Raw genomic sequence first — 23,551 nt, forward strand, 5'->3', positions numbered from 1 at the left:
ATGGTATGTTCAGTTGAGACTGACGCTCAGAGGCAGCTGAGCGGGCTAGAGAGCAGAAGGAGAGGGTTCTGGAGGTTCTCTCTTTTTGACACTCAGAAAATATAGTTACTCTCCTAACGCAGGGAAGATGTGAACAACAACATGCTTCATTTACTTCTGCATTAAAGTTAGAGAGTGTCTAACAGAGACAGAACCTCATGGGCATATTTAGAATTTTGAAAAGGGAGGTTGATGGTGCAGTGTATCATCACATATAAAAACAATACATATTTCTCCAATTAAAAGTAAACTAGAAGCTCAGCTAATATACTGGGGGACTAGAGCTGTATTATTCAGTTGAAGATTAAAGCAAAAAAACATAACTTCATTGAAATGAGTTAAACCAATCTGTAGGACTGTTGAAGAGGAGCTTCATTACCAGGAGCAGCAGATAGACAGAAGAATGGCAGAACAATGGATAGCTTGATTGGTGGATATAAAGACCATTCAAAAGAAGAGAGGGGTAGAGAGGGGAATGAAGAGTTGAGAAGGGATCAGGTAGATTACTATGAGCCATGAGGTCAAGTGACTCCCTCAGCACTGCCTGACTAGAAGTTTTGCTGCCACTTCCAGGCAGTTGGGTTTAAACTTTGGATAGCCCAGAAATTAAAGGGGGATGCAAGGGCACCAATATATCCCCCCATAAATCTGCCCCTGGAGAACATGAATTTTTTCTTCCAGGTTTGAAAGATGTGTATCATAAGCTCCATATTTGAGAGGAATCGACAGACTTTGCTGAAAGCAATAATCATATTGAACTGTTCCTGGAGTATTGGATCTTATGTCCAGAATAGCACTCAACTTATTGAAATCATTACTGGTCTCTGAATGATGAGCTCATACTGAAAGATGTTTCGCTATAGGGGCTCAGCACTGGCATTCACCAGGTGAAAGTCTTGAACAAAAAATCTAGAAATAGGAAGAAGGAACAAATGGGACTGATTACAGGGATTGTGCAGGCAGAGGAGAAGAAATCTACTTAGTTTTGGGTAACCTTAAAAACATAAAAACTGCAAAAGAGTGGTAGTCTGAGAGAAGTACGCAGATGTCAAATTCTGGTGTCATTTACACTACTCCCCTGAAACCTTCATCAGGGTAAATGGTATAAGAATCATGACCTTGTTAGCTAGAGACTGATTTTCATTAACTGTCTTTTAAAGTTTGAAGGCTGAGTAACATGCACCAAAACTGTCAGTCTCAATTTTGCATCCTTGCACTCTCTGTTTAAGAAAACTGCTTGGATTTCAGTTTCTTGTGAATTCCTATTTTCTTTCTTTCTTTAAATAATATAACATGTTTATCTGTGTGTGGTTGTCACAGAACCATTTAGCTGAATGATTCTGTGAGGCTGCATTTCATTTTCTTAGTGGCCATATCTAGCAGTAAAGAAAGGAAGAAACTGCTGTCAGAAATTCACAATGAGTATACATTTTTCTATGTTCCATGATTCTTTTGTTTCTCAGCATGGATACAGCACTCTTGTAGCATTGTTGGCATGAATGTCCAGAGAAATAACCATAGGTCAGGTTCTCAGTTGCATGATAATGGTGCTTCATGCAACACAAAGATAGGGGAAACTTCCTGAATCACTGTGTAGGAACAATTAAGAAGGAACTTGAGATTCTTTTAAAGGTGTCATGGGGCGCTGCACAATCCTAGGTGTGTGAACCGTTACATATGATTTACAAGATAAACCAAGAGATTTCAAATAGGAGTCCATAGGGTGCTGACAGAAGTGATGCTTTGTCACATAATTGGCCCCCTGAAAGTGCTCTACAACCATGCCCTGGCATAAGTGCACGGCTGCAGAGCATTTTAAAAGTGCCCGATTCTGTGACAAACCCCAGACCAAGCTCCCTCCTCTCCCTCCCCCCCCAATCCTGAAGACAGCACCAGAGCTGGGGGCAGGGGGGAGCTAGGGGAGAGAGACTGCAGACATGCAGCCAGCTCCAAAGTGGAGCTCAATCCACCACCACCCTGGAGCCAACAGAGAACGTCTATTGGGTTAGAGGTGGGAGTGGGGAGGAATTGTTGTAACTCATGGTACTTTCTGTGAAGTGCAATGAGTTACAGTGTGGGAGCTGCACATCTGCCAACACCCTCAGTGTCAAAAACATTCTGACCTCTTGTGGTCTTCCCAAGTTCTTTTCAACAGAAGAATAGCTCTATTATTTTTCTGTAGTCAAGTAACAAGTGAAAGCTAAGAGCTGGCATTTTCTGAGGGGTGCTTGGAGTCAAATAAAGTTGGGATCGAAGGCTTACAAGCACTCTATCACCCAGCCATAAACTAATAAAAATGATCCCTAAAGCAGCATATTTGGTCTGATTGTTGATACTAGCTTTTGGCAGGGTAGAGTCAGGCTCTTAAAATACCAAGCTACCTGCTGCAAAAATGCACTTCACCTTAGACATTTTTTAAAAAATCAGACCCATGTGATTCATGGTAGTGAAATTTAAATTCTAACAATTTTAATTCAGAAGCAAATTAATTCTGGTAGTGTTTTACAGGAACTTTGCACTGGTTACACAGTGGTTACACAATGGTTACACAAATGGTTACACAAATTACAGAGCACAGTAGAGTTAGGTCTTAACTATCTATCAAAAGTATCTAGTATATAGATGCTGTATACTATGTAGATAAATATTTCATGGCTTTATTTCCTTCCCTGGCCCTACATTTATTAAACTTATGTCCAACAACCAGTCCAGGCATTTGATCTTATCCTGCATGGTAGATACAGAGATGGATGGCAGAGATGTGACTGTTTAAAAATCCACAGGTAAAGATTCTGGCCTATCCAGGGTTTCATATCCAAATGTATCCGTTAGCCTTTTCTTTGGAGATTCAATTTCATTGTGAGGATAGAATCATTCAACGCCTATTGAGGTCAGTGGCAATATTTCTATCAACTGCAGTTGGCTTTTGATGGACACAAAGTTCATTAAGCCAGGCCACCAGTGTTTTACAGGGATAATCATTACCCTAAATAATCACATCCGAGGTTCTCATTATGGGATATATTACAAAATTTCCATTGAGTTATTATGTAAAAAGAATAGAAGAACAGCTTTCTTAGGTCTAAATGTAAGAAGAGAAGAACAGACTCTCTTAGGTCTAAATAAGTGGGTTATCATCTTCTTAACATTTCTGTTTGAAACCATTCCATTTAATAGAACATAGTTAGCTAATGCATATGAAATAAGGCTGAATATGCAGATGAGCAACCAATGCAGAGACCTATGAATTATTCTGAGAGATCAATATTAGAAAATGTATTAGTGCAATTGAAAGCATTGTACAAGAACTACCTTCTGTCATGGAATCTCAGTAATAGGTTTGAGGCTTCATTTTATATACTTGCTCTGGGTGTGGGGCGAGGGGAAGCACTTTAATTAGAGTGCTCTGAGAGCTACTGTAATTAAAGTGCCTGGAGTGTCTAGTGTATCCCCATGCTGAAAAACGGCACTGGGAGCACTTTAATTAAAGCTCATTCAACAAGTTTTAGTTTAAGTGTCCCTGCCACCACTTTTCAGTGTGGGGACACTGATACGTGAGATGCTGGAGTCTGCTGGAGCACAGTAATTACCAGGCTCCAGCAGACTCGATAAACCACTAGATCAGTCGAGTCTGCCCCAACACACTGTAATTACAGTGCGTCAGAGCAGCCTCACTGCACATGTATAGGCACCTCATATGTGGCTGAAATCTTAAAGCTGTTGAAACCTCAGCCTAGCACTTTAACATGTTAGATAAGCAAGGTTCAGCCTCATTAATACATGAACAGGGGTTGCCAAAGAACAGATTGCAGAAATTGAGTGAAAAAGCTTAGACCTGGATCTGACCGCTACCAGGGTTCAGGAAGATTTGAATCTGAACCATCATAGAATTTAAGACTCTTTTCCCTCTCAGCCAATAGTATACCAGTGGCAAAGTGTGGTGCTGGGAAACTTTGGGCATTCAGGAGTGCTCTGCTTTGAATAAAGTATAAAAATAAGGTCCAAACTTGGTGTCTTGGGCAGATACCAAAGGAGATTTCAGGTAGGTTCCATGCAACCCTACGGTACAGCCTCAACCCTAATTAGCATTTCCCATTTTTTCCAAGAACATTTTTTTCCTAGTTCTTTCTTAGGTTAGCTTTGTTCTGTGTGATTTCTGTATCTTAAGCTGCCTTTCCTTTCTAGCCATCTTCACACTTACATGTCCCTCATCACTATAGTGATTGAGTGCCTTTGACTTCAGACTTGGCTTCCATCTGTGGATTTAAAACATAAAGTGATTTCTTATGCTAATTGAGGTGAGAGAGAATTTTAAAATGCACGATGAATATTTATAAGCGTCTCAGTGCAACTCAGTGAAACTGGGATGAAAAGGTTGCTAATTTCTGCTGCAAGGCAACGCTTGGGTCTCAGACTGTAACAGCAACAGAGCAAGTCAGGCCAGTGGGGGCACATGCAGGTTTTGAATACACTTACTATTAGAAGGCATAGTTTTTTTGATTTCTCGGATGTAAATATTGACCAAGTAAGGGGTGAAAGATTTAGGGCCCCTTAAAATTATGGATTGGAGATTTAGGGAACATCTGAGAACATTTGGGCTGCTACATGTTATCTATGCTTTTCTCCCTTAATCATCAAAGCACAGAAAGATTTCCTTTCACACCTGGATGGTTGCATAGCACATTTGTTTATTGGGGTCCCAATTTAGCAAAGTATTTAAATATATCCTTAAAGTCAATCCTGCAGGTAGTTTAAATGAAGCTCCCATTCAGCTTTAAGTGATCTGCTCAATTGTGGCATCTTGTGAGCCTCTTTTGGCATTGATGCATTTCCATAGATTCAGTGGAGAAGTATCAGCATAACACTAGTAAAATGCTGGGGTGAACTGTAGGATCACTGAGTTAGAAGGGATCTTAAAGGTTTTCTGGTCCAACGCTTTGCTCAAATGCAATTTCAAATGCCTGCCAGTCTGTTCTTGAAAACCTCCAATTTATTATTTAGTTAGTTAGTTTATACACTACCTTTCCCAACAAAGGCTCAGGTCAGCTTACAGTAAGAGAACAGAATAACTTATAAAACAGAGGAAGAGAACCAAAAAAATTAAAAGTGAAGGGATTTCCACAACTTCCCTATGCAGCTTTTTCTTACAGTTTGGAGAGTAAGAAACTCTTTCTGAGATTTAATATAAAATCAGCCTTGGTGAAATTTAAAGTCATTGCTTCATATCCTACCTTCTGTGGCAAGGGAGATTAGGTGTCTTTCATCCATTTTGTGACAGCCTTTCAAATATTTGAAAACTGTTATCAAATTCCCCCTTATTTTTTTCCCCTCGAACTAAACATATCTAGATCATTCAACCTTTCCTCATGTATCTTACATTCCAATCCCTTTATCATCTTTGTTGCTTGTCTCTGAATCCTCCCCAGTTTCTTTACAGCCTTCAGAAAATGTGGAACATTGAGCTGATCACCATATCCCAGGTGAGGCTTAACCAGGGACAAATAGAGTGGCATTCTTCTGCTACTACTTTTGTTAATGCAGCTAAAAATTGTATTTGGGTTTTTTTTGCAACTGCATCACAAGGTTGACTCACGCTAAGTTTATGATCCACCATGACCTCCAGATATTTCTCAGAAATATAGTTGTCTGTTCATTTAATTGAATACTGTAGCAGCTTTTATGTGTGTGTATCTTAACAGGCAAAGCAGATTTTTATTTGGTTAACTAAGGGTGCATCTACATGTCGCCCTACGGCAATGTAGCAATGCTCTATGTCTCCATATGGCACACTATGGCGACATAGCAATCATGTATGTCTATACATGATCACCAGTTTTGTCACCATAGTAGTGTTCTCCTCAGGTATAGCACGCCACTAAGGCAATGTAGTGGTGAAATTTAACTGTGCTCCACATGCATAGTGCAATAATCAACCATACTGCACCATGCTTTAGTACTTCCAAAAGGAAATACTAAATCATGGTGCCATAGCACCATGCAACCTTAAGGATTACAAACCTATCAAATGTACAAGAGCCCAGTACTCTGTGTCACATTAGGCCATGACTCTGGAAAAATCTTTTCTCTACATTCTTCCTTTGAAAAATAAAATGTGTCTTATTTTGGGGTGTGCCTGTCTGGCCTGGAACATCCAGTCACATGCCACTCTGGTCCAGATGTTTGGTGGCGTTCATCCGTCTGTCCCTGATGTTCCGTTGAGTAGATCTTATCCTCCGGTGTAGTCTTTCCCAATCTCACCTGCCATGACTTTGAATCTTGATCTAGTGGAGAGTCCGACCACTGGGGAGTCCCTCGATGGTGGGATGTCTGTCTGGTGTTCTTCTGCAAGGCTCCACCTCCCCTCTACCTCGCCTTTATACCCAGCCTTGGAGGGTCATGACTGTTCTCTTGGCCAGATCCCCGACTGTTGAGCCACTGACTATGTTAGTTAGGACAGGCCACTCAGCCTACGTGTTATCAACCTACAATATCCTATCTGTGCCCTGAGGCCGCCTTCCTTTCCCTGAGGCTGCCAGCCACCTAGAGGCTTAAACACCTATCTGGCTCACTGAGCCTTATACTCCAACCCCTCCAACCATGGGAAATGAAAAATACCAACAAAAATTGCAGAAATACTCTAAAGGGGCCCAGCTGCCCCTTTTCCCTGGCTCCCTAGGCCTTATTACTAAGGCCAATGTTTATACACTAACGGACTCTGTTTGGCCGTGTATGTGGTCATAGTAGCCTGCAAGCTTCCCCACTCTCCTTCTCCCTCGTCACCCAGCCTTTTGTTCCGCTGGACCCTCTGTGCTCCTCTGGCGGGTGTTTTCCCAGCCCTACCTATGGGAAGGGCTCGATGCCTCAGAGGGCCATGCTTCACAGCCCTTCCCGCTGCTCTTTGCTTCCAGCTCCCTCCCGGTGTGCATCGTTGGTTCTCCTAGGAGCCTCAACGGTCCCACCTGGTCGGGTGTCTGGGGTGTGTTGGGCTCTCCCACTTCTCTCTGGTGGCTGTTTGCGCTGGGATCTTCCTGATCCCCCCTGATCTTCAGTCCAGGTGCTCAGCCTCGAGGAGCCGCCTCCGACTTGTGGCTCCCTTCCCCGCGGCCAGCAGCGTCTGTCTTGCTGTAGGCTCCACAGCTTCCTCTCCCACTGGGAGAAGTAGCTTCTGGCTCCTCTCTGCTCTGCAGGAGCTCGGGGAAACCTTCTCCTGCCAGTGCACTCACCGGCGTCGGTCTCCCCCTCTCCTCCATGCCGGCAGCCCTCTTTATTTCCGACGGCCAGCAATTGCGGCTGACATCAGCTGCCGGCCACAGCTGTATAAAGGTGCGACTAACGAGCCGCATGGGTCCCTCTGTCTCTGGCTCCGCTGCAGGTCCCGCTGTAGGTAAATATTTTTCTTTTTCTTTTTTTTCATTTCTTTTTGGGGTTTCCTGGCCCCCGGGTTCCCCCCTGGCTTTTTGGGGACCTCCCTTCTGTTCCTCCCTGCAACATGGGGCATGTGGTATTTGAGAAAATATGGTATTCTTGTGTGGTAATTGCTCAGCTCAACATATAATCTTACTTTTTAGCAAAATGGCTATCTCCAACAGTAAGCTCAGAATGGCTGCTAGTAATTAAAGGTGATAATGTATATATTTCACAGGTTATCTATGTTGACAAATACTTCTTGTCCTATGAAGTTTTATGCTGTTGAGGAGATCTGAATTTTACACCAAAACATTGCAGAGTGATGCTGTGTTTCTTGATTTGGGTTTACCTCCTCAGGCATAGCACCTTATATCCTTTTGAATTCTAACACTACACCACAAGTGTTTGCAAGTCCTCCACTTTTGTGTCATAGGAAACTAGGGCTGGAAAGGACCTAACAAGATCATCTAGTTCAGCCACCCCACTGAAGGCAGAATCATCTCTGACTAAACTGGCCCAGCCAAGCGTCTGTCTAACTTGCTCTTGAAAATTTGCAGAGATGGAGATTCCATCACCCTCCAGGTAACCTGTTCCAATGCTTGACCAGCTTCATAGTTAGAAAGTTTATCCTAATCTCCAACCTAAATTTCCTGTGCTGCAGCTTAAGTCCATTGCTCCTAGTTTTGTCCCCTGCAGCCATTGAGAAAAGCCCATCTTCATTCTTTCTATACTTGCTTTTCAGATCCTTGAACCCTCAGCCTTCTCTTCCGCAGACTAAATACCCCATCCTCTTTCAGTCTTTCCTCATCTGCAAACTTGATCAGGAAGCTCTCTATTTCTGCATCCATCCAAGTCATTAATAAAAATGTCAGAAGGGACCTCTGTGGAACCCCACTTGAAATCTCCTGTCATGACATAGATCATTTATAGTTACCCTTTGCTTGTAAGTATTCAGCTGATTATGTAACCACCTAATAGTAATTCTTTCTAGCTCACATTTCTCCATTTCTTCATTTTTATTTTATAATTGTTTTGTTCTGAAGACAAGTAGTTGCTTTGCTAGGTCTCCATTGGTAGCCTACGAGAGGCACAATTGCACTAAGTTCAGGCAACCCCATTTAAGGCTGACGTACTATCAAGGAGTAAAAAATAGAATGGCTAAAAATGGTGGGGGAGAAGCAGCAACATGAAATGAGGACATGGTGTTATATGATATAGTAGGAGAACGGAAATGTTAAATTATGCAGAGAGTAGACATGAATCAAAACAGCAGATATGGGAAAGATTGATTTAATATGTTCTTGGCTTTTTGTGTACTCTATAATTTATATAGAAATTTTTGTGTCATGGATAAAGCATGGGGGTGAACCATTACAATTCAATAATAAAGATAAGCTTGAAGCCCAACCCCCATTTTGTTTTTTAATAGCATTATTTTTGTCACTTCTTAAAACTGGTGACAGATTTTGAATGTTGTATCTTTTGTTGAGCCACAAATAATACTGATCCTACTCTGAGCTCCTTTCAGCTGCTTAGATGCACTGTTTTTCCATAATATACTTTGTATACACATTTTTCCATTCTGATTACAATGAATTTTCTTCTGTAGTTCTTTCCATTAATGTTCAAGGTCAAGGCCAAGTGCTGGAATACAAAAACTACCAAGAGAATGTCTCATATACCATCTCATCCTGGCATACCTCACAAAATCTGCTATAACGTGTCTACAGTTGAATAACCCTTCTTTAGCAGTTGCATTGAGATCTATGAAATCATGATGTCTTTAGGCCTTTTTGAAAAACTGTGATATCAAAGGTTGTTTCATTCAAATAAAGAGAACATAAGAATGAAAGGCTAGATCATAACTTGGACATCCCAGGTATGGCAAGCGAACATGGAAGAGTAGCATCCCCTCTTCCTCCCTTACATCTTGAATCCAGACACAAGTGAGTAAGTGCATGCCATACACCCATTTCCTTGTTCCTTGGAGCAGGTTGGCATTGAGTGATTAAGGAATGGGTTGTGGCTGGCTCCATTACTCCTCTCTGCTTCTCACAGTGGAACAGCTGAGGCAACATCAAGGATACAGATGGGGGTAATCATTTGCAACTGGTATTGCAAATTACCTTCCAGGAGCAGTGTAGGAGCAGAGAGGGAACTGTAGCTGCCTATTTAGAATCCTTTTCATGGGATGCTTCTGTGGCAGCTCAGTCATTTACTGTAGGCTCTTTTCAACTGTGCTTTTGCAGTAAATTTCTCTCTTTATTTTCCCCATCTGGTGAAGATGGAATTGCAGGGCAGGTACAAAGTTTGCCAGCAAATTAAAAAAGTAGTTTGAATCAAAGATCATTTTCTCTGAGAGCCTGGATACAGAAGGGGCGGGCAGTGAAAACGAGAGACAGGTGTAACTTATGTACTTGCCTCCTACGCAGAATTTAATTAAATAATTGTTCTCTGCCTTCATAGTTGGAACAGAAGCCTGAGAAGCAACAAAGATATCTCAGAGTCACACACATGCAGAAACCGTTCTTGGTTTAAAAATTCTCACTGCCCTAAAATGCAATTTGCTTCTATAGATAATAATATGTTCTAGGCATTCCTACCATTTGCAAATCCTCTGCCATTTCAATTGTCTTCCTTTCCTCCTTTCTTATGGAGATTTTTTAAAATTTTATTTTCTGGTCTACTGCTTTCCAGTAAAAAAAAATATGAAACAAGATTTTGCACATAGCAGCATCAGTAGCAGTAATAAAGAAAGGAAGAGAAAGATTTTGAAGAAGTGTTGTCTGACAAAGAGTACGGATAAGTGAAAGGGAGATATAGTCTTTTTTAGGGATCAGTGAAAGACAAATATAGTAGTCTTCCTTAGATCTGACTTTACAATTTTTTTTTTTGCTTCATCATTGTATTAAATACCAGCTACATAAAAATATGTATTGTAAGGAAGTTTTGAAAATAACTAACATAAAATATCCTAAAGCCATTAAAGAGTTACCCACCCATTTTAATATATATAGGAAGCACTCAGTGGTGCTACTCTCTATTTGCATAACAACGAAAGAATAGACCCATTTCTGTTCTTGTCTCAGTACTTTTATGATCCTCATTACCATAATTTTCACTACCTCATAATAATTAATTATCTTAATCAGTAATTCATCTGTGAGGAAGGATAATTTTAATTCCTATGCTCCTGAGCTATGGGGTAGAGTAAGAGATTTGTCCAAGTTCATGTGTGAAGTTTGTGACTAAACCAGGAACTGAGTTCAGGTAGAGTCCAGGCCTCTCTACCACTACCACCTTTGGGCTATAGAATAAATATTACTTAGGTACATGTCTGCATATTTAAATTAGCAGAGCTACAGACAAGAGTAAATCCCAAATCACAAGATTTCACCATTATGGGAAAGAGTTGCTGAATCACTACTGAGCTATTGGATAGCTTCTTAGAGGCAAAGCAGCCCATGGGTTTACTTCTCATGGCTGTACAGTGGATTAAGCAGTAGCTTGTAAAAAAATTGGACATTTTAGACCCTTTGATGGTGCGTGTTCTTCTCCCAGTTTGTTTATAATTTGTAAGCATTCACTGAAGAGTTTGTCTAAATTCTTGCAAATTGTTTCTGTTTCACTATTACTTCCTTACAATTCTTAGACTGGTCATCTGGCATTTTTCCCCCTCACAGTGATTGAATAGCTGAAGCTTTTCATTAAGAGAATATGAAATGATCAATAACAATGAATATTTCCAAACCACATTCCCAAACCTTGTGAGATTCACAAATATCATCATCAAAACTGATAATTCCATGAATTTCCTGAGGAATATGCAGTATCTTTGCATGAACTGTAATGAGTCAACTTTAAGTAGCTTGCTTCTGTTCTTGAACCTAGCTGCTTTTGCTTAAAGTCAGTCCAACTGATGCTAAAGAAAGAGTGCACACAGGAAAATGAGCTACAAATACCCAGAGGTGGATCCAGGCAGTGTACTGGTGCACTTGTAGCCTACTTTGGTACTTTGGTCCATTCAAAGTTTAAAACCAACTGCCTGGCAAAGGCAGCAGCATTTCTAGTCAGGCAGAGCTGAAAAAGTTGCTTGACTTCATGCTTCATTATAATCTACCTGATCCCTTCTAAACTCTTCCATAGGTGCTAATGTCCCTCTCATCTTTTCAATGATCTTGATGTTCCACCAGCCAAGGTATCCTTTGTTCTTCAATTCTGTTGCCCACTGACTGTTCCTGGTAATGAAGCTCCTATTTCACCGCCTTACAGATTGTTTTTAACTCATTCAAATGAAGTTATATATTTTTTGCGTCAATATTAAACTGAATAGTGCAGCCTTAGGTCCTTAGCATATTAGTAAAGCTTCTAGTTTATTTTTAACTAGAGAAAAATATGTGGGGGGGGGGTTATACGTGATGGTACATCTCACCATCTGTACCCCCCTTTTCAAAATTCTATATCCACCCATAAAAATACCTATTCTTTCTTTCTAGATATGTCAACAATTGCTAAAAGGTTATATGGGTCTCTTAGCAAGAGACTATAAGAGGCTGTATGAGAGACTATAAAAGTCAGTTCCTGATTGCATTTATTTAGATGCTTCATAGTAAAACAAAAGGAACAGAAGTAACCTGACTTCCCTGGGGGAAAGTAAGGGAGAGGTGGGAGCTGGATCACAAGTCTACAATGGATGGGATAATCCTTCTAATAATCCTTCATTGAAGAGATGTCTGCATGGTCAACACACAACAATTTCCCCTCTCTGGGGTGTCAGCAGAACCTTTGCCACAAAACCTTTGCCACAGGCCATTATCCTTTAAGCTAAAGAAGTAACTCTGTTATCTAGCAGCAGTAGCCAGCCCTTATCCACCAGGGAGGCCTGACATACTTAGTTTGTTACTCTTGGATTTATTTATTACCTTTAGTATTGTAACACCATTTCCCTCCTTCATAGTGATCTTGTCACTTGAGGAAATAGTTCTGTCTACTGCTGCTCTCTTTTGGAACATATTGTCCATATATAGAGTTTCATCTCTTAGCCACAGCACTGTACTAGCAATAGTGTGGAACCACTTTATTTCAGAGGGATAATTGAGTGAAATCTACATGGAGAAGGAAGATTTCCTCTTTGGGCTTGCAGTCTGCTGGGGAAAGGGAACTGCTGTTACATCCTTTATGGGGTATCACCTCCTCTTCTTCCGTGTCAGTCCTATTCAGATGGTTTATGCAGAGGAGAGAAAAAATCCACTTCTTCCCAGTACCTTGTGGGTTGCTGTGCCCCAATAGGGGCATATGTAGGATAGCATAGAGGGAGTGTAATCAAGTGCACTTATGGAATATGTACTAGGAGAAAACATTCCTTGAATCTTTTCTGTCTTCACCCTTGCACATATAGTGCAGGAGTAACTGGACCAGGCACAAGCTAGCTGCAAACTCACACTAAAGGAACTGCAATATTAGCTAGACCTGTTTCAACCTGTTACAGACCTTTTAGTTTTCCTCTATACATCTTTGAGATATACACAAATACACTCTTGTCTACACATTCATTAATGCACCATAATTATGGCATAGATGTTCAGTGCACATAAACCAGTTTGAAAATGGCTGAAACTGGTTTGAGATAAACCGGGGCGAATGTAGTATCAGACTTAACTGATTTGGGTCAAACCCATTTATGCAATGTCTGCCCCAGACCCCTTGTTGATTTAAGATAAATCAGATTCCCCCAGCATCCTTGGCCAGAGCTTCGGTAGAGACTTGCAGGCACAGAGTGTCTGCCTGACTTCTCCCTGATAAGCAGGAATAATTCCTCCTACACCTCTGCCTTATGCAGACACCTCAGCATGAGCTAGCAGGCCATATGCTGGTTACAGTGTGTGCTGTGGGAGACGACAAAGGCAGACAGGATTTTTGGAGCTAATATCCTTCCTTGGAAGAGCTGTTTAAGAGCTCCATTAGTTAATGGAGAGAGGCTTTGTTTTCTTAATGGGTTGATAAACACTGAGTTAGGGGTGATAAATGTTACCTGCTGGGCTGCTCAGGAGGAGGGGCGGGGAAATTATCAGAGTGTCCTGCCAGGGCTTGGCCACATCCCCTCAGCTCAGCCCTGTGGAAGTGAATGGAGGGCTGCTCTAGCACCCCCTGGCTTCTAACCTTAGCCATTGCTGGCATGTGCCTGAATTTTTTCAGTCCAGAGGGGATGTCTGTGCAGTTACAAAGTGATTTAGTCTAGCCAGGTTAGACTAACCTGCAAAGATTGAATCAATTCAGGCTCAGGCTTTTTGAATGTCTGTCCCAAGCCTATGTGGTTAGTTCAAGGTGTTGTCTCAAGGTTTCAGATGCATGCCTGTTCTCTGGCTGCTTGATCTTACTATGAGAATTGACTGTCTGCTTTGCAAAGTGATGCATTTAGGCTGCTTTCTACTTTACTATGAAACTAGTTTGTTAGAAGACAAACAGTATGTGGGTCTTGAGAGCTGCTGTTTTGATGTTGCCTGTAAGTAGAGTAGACATCCACATACTAGATCTCTATATTTTCCCAATCTCATTTATACTTATATCCTTATATATAATATATTTAACATATTCTGGAATTGGTAGAATGTATTCTGTTAAAGTATTTTTTCTTTGGAATACTTCAGTTTATAAAAAAGGAAAAAATCTATGGTGATATTGATTTTGACAAAATTTGGTATAAAGGAATCATTTCACTAAATTTACACAAAACATTTTGATCTTTTGGGGAAGGTTTGTTTTAAAATGTATTTGAAGTTATATTACAAAATAAAACATACAATTTTTGAAATGTCAAAATGAAGTGGTTTGCTATTCTTGACATGAAAAAATCAATTAACTTAAAATGATATTTTTTTCAAAAATGTAATTTGCAGGAAGCTTTAAAGTTCTTTTATTCCTATTTGGAACAAAAACACACTTTTATTAAACAAATTTTAGTTCTTGGACAGCTCTACACTTATACCAGAATATGCTTGAAAATATAATAGGCAAGATCACTAGTATGAATAAGAACTAATTTCTTAAAAGGAAATGAATAGATATCTAGGTATAATAATGTGAATTCTCAGTTCACATAGAATATTATATTCATGAAGAGTAAAATTCAGCTCCCTTGTGCTAAGCAATAGTTTTTCTCTATAAGCAGGTCCATTGCTCTCAATTACCAGTCAGATTGATCAATGTTACAAATGTCCATGCTTAAATTTTCATTAAGTACAGGAGACTTTACTTGAAAAGAAATCTTTAATTTCCTTTTATATCAAGTATTAAAAAAAAAAAGAATTCACTCTGTTTTGTCACTTGTCCCCTTACCATTTGGTTAAAAATACTGCCAGATTAAGTCCCTGCAACTAAAAAATGTTAGAAGCATTGAAATACAACATATTTTGCGAGGTACCAATGTTCAGCTTTTACAAGAGAATTTCAAGTGAAAAATATTTGCTTGATTTGATGTAAATTATTGACTGGAATTTGGCTGTGAAGATAAAATTACCAGAAGTTTTCAGAAATCGAGACACAAATGAAGTTTTTTGACTGAAAGTTAGAAATGTTATACTATGTTAATAATACACAGTAAGTATATGAAACTATCTGTTTTCCTTATTTTTCCTTATAAAATAAATTCCATGGTATTCAGTAGACCTTCCAGACATTGCATCTCAGGCAATGAAAATTGTTCTTTTTTCTGCCTTCATTCTCGTAACATCATCTTAGGTGCATTATATCCCTCCTATTGCTGATGTACAGTATGTGGCAATTTTAATTTATTTGCAGCTCATTCTATCTTTTTATTTTGGATGTTTCAGCATGTAGGAAATAATCCTGATGTAATTTGGTAAATTCTTCAGAAGAGCTGGTACTGTTTGCTGTGAATGCAGGGGGACTTAATATCACATGCAAGTGAAGTGATATATTTTATGCTCATGGCAACTAACCTTTGTGCTAGAGTAACATTTTCAACCCTCTAAGGCTAAGTGCAGACATTCAGGGATGGGGTCAAGAGGCTAGAGAGCATTAAAAAGGGCAACCTGACCCAAGGTAAGTTGGGATGGGGGGCTCGCTGAGGGGAATAGGGGGGTGGCAAGCAGGCTTGAGAGGGGTCAGAGGTCTGTGAGGGGAATCGGAGAGGAGGGGGACAGGCAGGATCCATAAGAGCAATTGAGGGGCTGGTGGTGTCCACCAGAGGGATTGGGGCATCTGATGGTGTCCACAGGGGTTGCTGGGGTCCAGGAGGGTTTGGTGGAAACAAGGAGACTTGCAGGGTCTGTGGGGGGTTGGGGGGCTTGGGGAGAACCAGGAGCCATTTTTAGCCCCCTGACCCTTCCTCCTGGCCAACATTACCTCCCCATCCCTCCCACCATTCTCCCCATCAATACTTATTTTTTGGCTCCTGACAGAGGTGAACACTGAGAAAACTGGAACCTGGAGAAGCTTGCAGAATGGAGTGGTTGGGGGGGAGGGTAGATGGCCTACATGGGGAGGAGGCAGGGGTGGAGGGCTAAAAATATCTCAGTGCCAAGGGGTTGAGTAGGAAAAGCACAGCCTTGGGGTGGGGCCAGTGGCTGGGCTTTCCCAGCCCTGGGGCTTTGCAGGTAACTGTACTAAAGTTTGATGCACTGGTCTAACCTCGATTGATTATGTCTGAGTGTACATTGATCCAGGTCTGTCTTAGACTGGGTTCCACCATATTTAGGTCAGTTTATGTGCACCGAACTTCCTTACAGTTATGGGTGTAGATTGATTTCTGATTACTGAGACCAGGTCTGAGTATAAGGGCCATATCTTCGTGAACTAAGTTAGATCAGGTGGCTATTTTAAACCTGATCTAACCTCTCTCTAACCTCCCTAGATGGCAGCACTTAGCGTAAGTGACTAATTTCCTAAATTCATACTTTCATTGTTTCATAGCTGTTAGGAGCTGGAAGGGACCTTACAAATCATTGGGTCCAGCCCCCCCACTGCATTTGGGCAGGAAAGACTGTTGAATTCCAGTGTCAAAAAGCAGTTAAGGGCCTTTAGACTCCTAAATCATGTAGAGTAACTTGTTTGAAAACTGTACTATTCAATCACACCTAAATGCCTTTTTAAAAATTTGCTCTTTCCTTTCCTCAGCTTCCCTTTTTAGATGACGGGTACTATTTTTATCATAATGGCATCGCGAAGGCCAGGAGAAGACGCAGTCTTCAGCACAAACTACTTTTGGAAAAGGACATTAGGGTAAGCCTTTCCCAATTATTTACTCTCCAGCATAATTTCCGTCTCAGCAAATCTCGCAGTATGGGATCAGATCACTAAGAAGTCTAAACACAATTAATTCCATGTATAACTCAAGTCCCTGCAACTAAATCACAGCTCTGTGATTTCTTTACAAAAATTGAAACAAATTTAGTCTTGATTTTAATCTAACTCCAAGAAACTCAGTTAATCTTCCCAAGACTGATTGTATCACCTTTACTTACACTGGGTGCATCTACACATGCCCTTTAATGCAGAGTTGACTAATTAGCTCTGCAGTAAATCATCACAGTCTACATGTACAACCCTATAAGAGTGTAGTAAACTAATTAACTCTGCTGTAGGATTAGTACTGCCTGACACAAGTACTATTCTATGGTGGAGCACTTATGTATGTTCAAATGCACGTGTTGATTGTGACCAGGGATGGCTGGGGCATGAGGGTGCTACAGTGCAGGGGCTGCCTGTCAGCTAGCCCTACACCGTAGCACCCTCTACCCTAGACAACCTCTCCGCCCTGCCAATGCCATCACCCGGAGCTTGGGGCGGACCCACTCTGGGCTTCCTGCTCTGGGCAAGCTGCTCCTGGTCACAGCATCATCATATGCACCCAGGACTTCCCTGGTTTGAATTGCTGTGCTCCTGGGCATGTGTGAAGACACTGCACCTGGGAGCAGCTGACACTAGTGTGAACTGCATTGGAGTTTAATTAGGTGCATTAATATCATGTGTCAATGTGCCTGCTGAGGAATACTTTATTCCGTTAGCTGTCTCAGTGCAGATGGTGAGCTCCAAATATCACATTTCCAACATGAACAAAGGTAAGTGTACCCTCAGCCTATTTTACCTTTTTCTGAGAAATTCTGGTCCATTTGCAAATGAATGATTGATTTTTAAGGAGCAGCCCCCCTTTCTATTCATGTCATGGGTCAAATGAAAATATCCTTTCCATAAGGTGGCGGTAGCAGCAGCTTCTTCCTTAATTCCTCTTCACAGTTTATCCTCTGTGTAAAGGAGGAGTACCTAAGACCCAGCTTCAGGTAGCCTGGCTGAAAGGCTGGCAGCAGCTGCAACTGGTGAGTGAATTAGGATGTCACAAAGAGGCTTAAAGCTCCAGAACCAGAAAGCAAAGGGAGGAAAGGGGAGGTTGTGTTGAGGGAGAAGTACAGAACATTGATTGCTCTCTCAGGGCCTAAGGACAGACTGCAGGGTTGGTTTATCTGTCTGTTGTCTGGTTTGTTTTTGTTTCTATGGGGCCAAATTTGAGATAGAAGCTGGGCGAGTGACCTCTAAAACAAAATTATTGCCAGCCTAGAGCTGAACCAGATAGTACGGAAAAATCTTTGCTGACCAATGAAAATAGCACCTCTCAGCAATCATGTTATGAAAGCAAATCAATGAGAAATGTATTCCCTTATGTGCTGCAAACTATCCCCATGGGTATGGGAAAGAGAAGTAGACAATTAACTTCCCCCTGGTTATTTTTATTGTCTTGTTCAGCACTAGCAATAGAGCACCTATGAACATTTGAAGTGAACAGGATTTGAGGGGGACGGGGGGGATAAGTTAAATAAAGCAGAATCTGCCTGCTGCTGCTGCTGAAGTGGGAAGCAAGGTTAGAGGATTCTCAGCTTATTCTTCACATCTCCAGGAGAGTTTTTGAAAGTGATCTGTAGTTCAGATAAACCAAAAATTTGGCACTCCTTCCAAATGTAGTCAGTCTCTGACAGCTGGCAGGGAGTGCTACATGTAACACTTTTGTTAAAATCATGCCACTCTTAACTGTGTTCCCTGTAAATGGGAGCTCTCTTGCAGCATCAGTCAGCTGTGCAGCATGGCCCAAATTTAGATGGGTGAATGGCACTTGTGAAGAGAGCATACTGTCCTTCTCAGCATGCTCAGATCAGTCTGTTCTGGCCACTCTTGCTCTGGTATGATCTTGTTCCATCTGGGTAGGTGTATCATTTCCTTGAAAGTCTGAAATGTTAGTTGTACTAAAAAAATTATTACTGAAGGCCATCTGTGCTCCCGCTGGGTCGGCCCCACTTCCCAGGATGTCAGGGAGGGGGAAAGGAGGCAGAAAAGCCCTGGACCAAAGAGCGGGTGAACTCTCCACCCTCAGAGGTGTTTAAGACCTGGGTAGACAAAATGTTGGCTGAGATGATGGAGTTGGGGATGTTCCTGCTTGGAGCAGGGGGTTGGACAAGATGTGATCTCCGGAGCATTCTTCCCACCCTCATTTTCTATGAAGGAAGGTCTCCGCAGCGACCCAGCAGCCTGCGTGCACTGTTGCCCCCCGGAGAAAGAGTGGGATCGTGCTCTTCTTAGCACTGGTGAGACCGCAGCTGGAGTACTGCATCCCCTTCTCCTGTGCCCCCACCCCCACTTTTAGCACAATAGCTTGGTAATTAGGGAACTTGCCCGGGGAATGGGAGACCCAAGTCCTAGCTCTACTCCCTCTACCCAGTGGGGGTTTGAATTTACATCTCCCACTTTCCAGAAAAGAACAGGAACAGGGACCAGAACCCAGGATACTTTCCCTTCCAGGGCAGTGCTTGTGTCACTGAGCCACATTCCCTCTGGTCTGTCTGTTTTCTGGCCCCACATACCTTCCCACTTGGCTACCCAGTGAGCAGAAGAGTGGAGAATGCTCTTTGTACTGCCTAGTGATTAGAGTAGTTTTTTGGGAAGCAGGGAAATGCAGGTTCAAATCACCTGTGGGTGATGAGAGAACCAAAAGGTGAAAGGGCTCTCATCTTCATCCTTCTTTCTCCTTACATCATGCACCTTTGGGGGATGGAGGGGGTGTGTTAACATGTGCATATTAATGGAATGCAATAAACTCTGGCACATATTGCACTGGAGTTTATTGCTCTCAGGTGCCATGTTTACACATGTACCTGGGACCACAGCACTTTGAACTGGGTTGGAGCAGCCCCAGCTGGCAGGGGCCTGGGGGCCAGCTTGCCATCCCAGGACTGCTCCAGCTCAGCTCATCATGCTGCAGAGGGATTGGAGCACAAGGTTGCTCCAGTGTGGGGCTAGCCAGCAGGTAGCCCCCGCATTCCCTAGAGCACCCTCATGCCACAGCCAGCTGTGTCAGCATCTACATATGTGGTGCTGTGGAGTAAAAAACTCTACAGCAGGATAATAGTGTATTTGTATTTGCAAGTACTACCCTTCTGCGGAGTTAATTCATTTCCTGTGACTTAATAGCCCTGCACATGTAAGTGTGAGACATCTACTGCAGAGGTAACTAGTCTACTCTGCAGTAAACATCTCATGTAGATGCGCTTGTGGTGTAGGAACTAAAATCTGCATACATAACCAGCAATTCCATTACTTTCCCGTCTAAAGGTTCCTGATATTCTGGGGATCTCTTAGTATTCAAGCATCATGTCCACTTGCTCCTGGACTGCTTTTCTAAGACTGCCACCTGGGACACAAGTTAGTATTTGGATATTTGTGACCCAACTCCCTGTCTGCCCACTTTGTGAGTTACCTTTCCACTCTGCAGTTAACTGAGATTCCACAACTCATTTCATATAACCTACTGAACAGCCATCAGACAGCAACAACTTTCACCCCCTACCCCCATTCCTAAGACTAATGGAAAGAAAAATCCTCAATTTATATCTAAACTGTCCACTATTTATATGCACATGCATTAAAAATAAAGATATAATATACAGGATTCATCTGTTAATAGGCAAGGCAATGGCTGTGTAGCTCTATACTTGATACTTGTATTTCTTTAAGCATTTGTTTAAATCTCTGTTCCTTCCAAGTTGATGCTACTGCCCTTAGTGTCACAAAGGTGGACAAAACAGCTTTATACTTGTTGCACTGACTACCTTTAAACTGTTAGACTTTGTAATGTGACTACAGGTCAGTAGGGATAGTTGAATCAGATTTAAGCTACATCTCTGAGCGGCTCCATTGTGTGTAAGATCTTTGGGGTTCTCAGTGTGGGACCTTTCCTGAGCATTTTTTGACTTCCACTGCCTCCTGACTGCTGTCATTCCTGGCACAGTCTATGGAGCATAATGACGACAACTGTACAAACAGCTAGCTTGCTCTACCCCACTGAATTGTAGTAATGTAGGGCTATCAATAAGGCCTGACCTTTTTAGAATTCTTGGTTTTCTTTCATTTTCAAAACTGAAACACATTCTGACATTATTTTGCTATGTCTCATTCTTTCCCATCTCTTAGTCATGTTTGATAGAGTCTTTGACATTTCCCCTGCTGGCTCTCCTAGCTATATTTTTTCTTTTGTCTGGGCTAGTCTCCCAGCTCTTCCAACATTGCAAAACAGCTATATAAGTTAGTCACTTTTTATTATACATTTTGAATGCAAATAAAATGAGCATGCTTTTATATCAGGGTCAGAAGAACATTAAGTCTCGAGCCATTCTCATGTCTAAGAGCAAATATGAATAGCACTTTACGTTTGAACTTCAACAATAATTTCTGCTGCAGATAATATACCTAAATGTAATGGTGCCTTCATAGGCCATTCACCCTCACTTTTACTTTGGCACAAATGTCAGTGCTGTCACGGTTAATAAATTCAACACATGAAACCAAAAATAAAATGCTAATGTTGTCAGTGTAGCCAGAAAGCAAACCAACTGCATCTCAAATGCCCTAGGTCCGCTGAATCTCTGATGAGCCATTCTGATTAATTCTATAATTGTTTGTCTTCTTACCTAAATTTTGTAACGAAGAGTCTCTCAGTCTGAGCTGCAGCAATATTAGGTATCTTTATCAGTTTAAAGAGATTACAATTCCTAACTAATTTTAATTATTAATTGAAAAGCAGTACAGATGCTCATTCAATTAATTAACATTCTTTAATCAAGAAGGTCCCTTGAGAAACTATGTCAGTTTTTCAAGAGTCCTTGGAGACAGGCAGCAGTATGCTACTGGAAACAGGTTATTGCATAATCTCCATATCCTGCATGCAACATGTCTTTAAATCACTCGGAAAAGATCTGTTGTGTGAAATGAGCTGTATGTTTGGCACACAATAATTTTGAAAGATGCTGAATATATTCAGTGTTTAAAACGAGCAGTCCCTGCTGACAAGTCAGTGAAGATCAAATGTGTACTAGGATGCTTTCACAGAGTTCCAGTACAAATTGAATCTCTGTTCTAAGCAACAAACTCAATGTCATTAATTTGGCATTAGTTATATTAGTATTGAGCAACTTTGAAGCAGTAGCTTCACTAGCAACTGACAATATATCTAACATTGTCAAATAATGTATTACAGCAGCAGACTAATAAAGATAAAAAGTATACACATGGATCCCCAAAGCATTTACCTTCATCATGATATTTTCAATATTCCTTGTTCTTAGAATAATAAGTACCACAATAAATGTGATGGTAATGGTGTGATTTCATGTGTTGAAGGGTAATGGTAGTTTCCAATGGTAAATGTTCAAATACTGTTTCTTAGAGAGAAAATACTATTTCCTAGAGAATAATAAAGATTTCAGGATGATTCTTCTTATGATCCACTATCTTGACATGATTTAAATTTCCATCAATCTCCCTTTGGAACCAGGAAACTTGATTCCTGCTCAAATGCAGCTTTGGATCAAGGGGGATTTGTAAACAAGTCCATTCAACCCTTTTCCATGTATGCAAGAGAAAAAAAAATCTTGTATTACATGACTGGAATCCTCATTTTGGCCTAGTGCCTTGGCTTTGTGAGTTAACTTTAGACATTATAGACAACTGAAGCATGACTTTTAAGCATGCTTATTTAGAGTCTGCTGAAGTTAAGATACCCCCAGTGCATTGCCTTTGCCAAAACTGAAGGGGTCACTGCTTCCAGGCTGCTCTAAGGGAGACAGTTGGCAGGAAGGAATGTATACTTCCTTAATGTTAGCAAGTGTGAAATGCAGATGAGTAAACTTTGCTTAGAAAGCCTTAGTTCTTGAATGGCTTGTCTTCCTGTGTGTGGCAGGACACTGTTGGTGCCGGCTACTTTAAGGGCTGAGCCAAGCAGCCAGCAGGTGATTGACTGTGGCATCCATTTTAGATCCCTGGCTGCCTATATAAACAGGACAGTTCATTGCTGGCAGGCCAGGCAGTAATGTTGCCTGGCTGCTAGGCTGAATACAATATCCTGGAGGTAAGGGATGAGCTGTAGGGGAAGGATAGGAGGCTCTTGGTCCTGGGCATGACCTAAAACTGCACCCTGCTGGGAGTGGGTGGCCTGGTGGGGCTCTCAGGGGTGCAGGAGCTCCCAGGAAATGCCAGGCCAGTTACCACCCCGGTGAAAGGCAGGTAGGGGTGCCTTAACCCCAGTCCTCACCTTTGGGAGGGCCATATACCATAAGAGCAGGGTAGGCCACGTAAACTTCAGGAGGTGCTTAAACCTGCTGAGGGACTAACCCCGCAGGGCCAAACACGCCTCCAGGAGGACCTGAGGCAGGAATGGGGGACCCTGATCCCTAAGTGCAGGCAGGAGGCATAAACCCAACTGAGGGACTCAACTGCCTGAGATGCTATATGCGAGGCTTGGGCTGTGGTGTAGGGGTGGAACGAAGCCGTGGATAGCCACCCCCCCTATATTGGGGTATAAAATGGGCAGCCTCCTGCCTTAATTAACAACATAATTAATTACAACCAGGAGTGGCAGGTGAGACAGGTGGGTGGTGTGCCCAGAGGCAGGTGGGAAACTAGCTCTGTGGCTAGTCAGGGACCCCCACTTTACCACACTGATTTTTTTTTTAAATTAGCTGTTCACCTTAATATAGCAATAGCAGTGTGTGTGTCATTATATCACAGATGGTGCAGGTAGCAACATCTATAGTTAAGGTGGTCTAGC

The 23,551-nt window shown here is 41.7% G+C and overlaps 1 protein-coding gene across 1 annotated transcript in view; it reads left to right on the forward strand.

The window, feature by feature from the left end:
* The window catches only part of PCSK2 (proprotein convertase subtilisin/kexin type 2), a 186,306-nt gene that overhangs the window by 21,559 nt on the left and 141,196 nt on the right, over window positions 1–23,551 (forward strand). The window contains exon 2 of the mRNA XM_006035711.2: window positions 16,582–16,686. Within this exon, the coding sequence (XP_006035773.1) occupies window positions 16,582–16,686 (105 nt within the window). The remainder of the gene's footprint in view (window positions 1–16,581; window positions 16,687–23,551) is intronic.

Source organism: Alligator sinensis, unplaced genomic scaffold (assembly GCF_000455745.1).
Source record: "Alligator sinensis unplaced genomic scaffold, ASM45574v1 scaffold1309_1, whole genome shotgun sequence".
In the NCBI taxonomy this organism is placed as follows: Eukaryota; Metazoa; Chordata; order Crocodylia; family Alligatoridae; genus Alligator; species Alligator sinensis.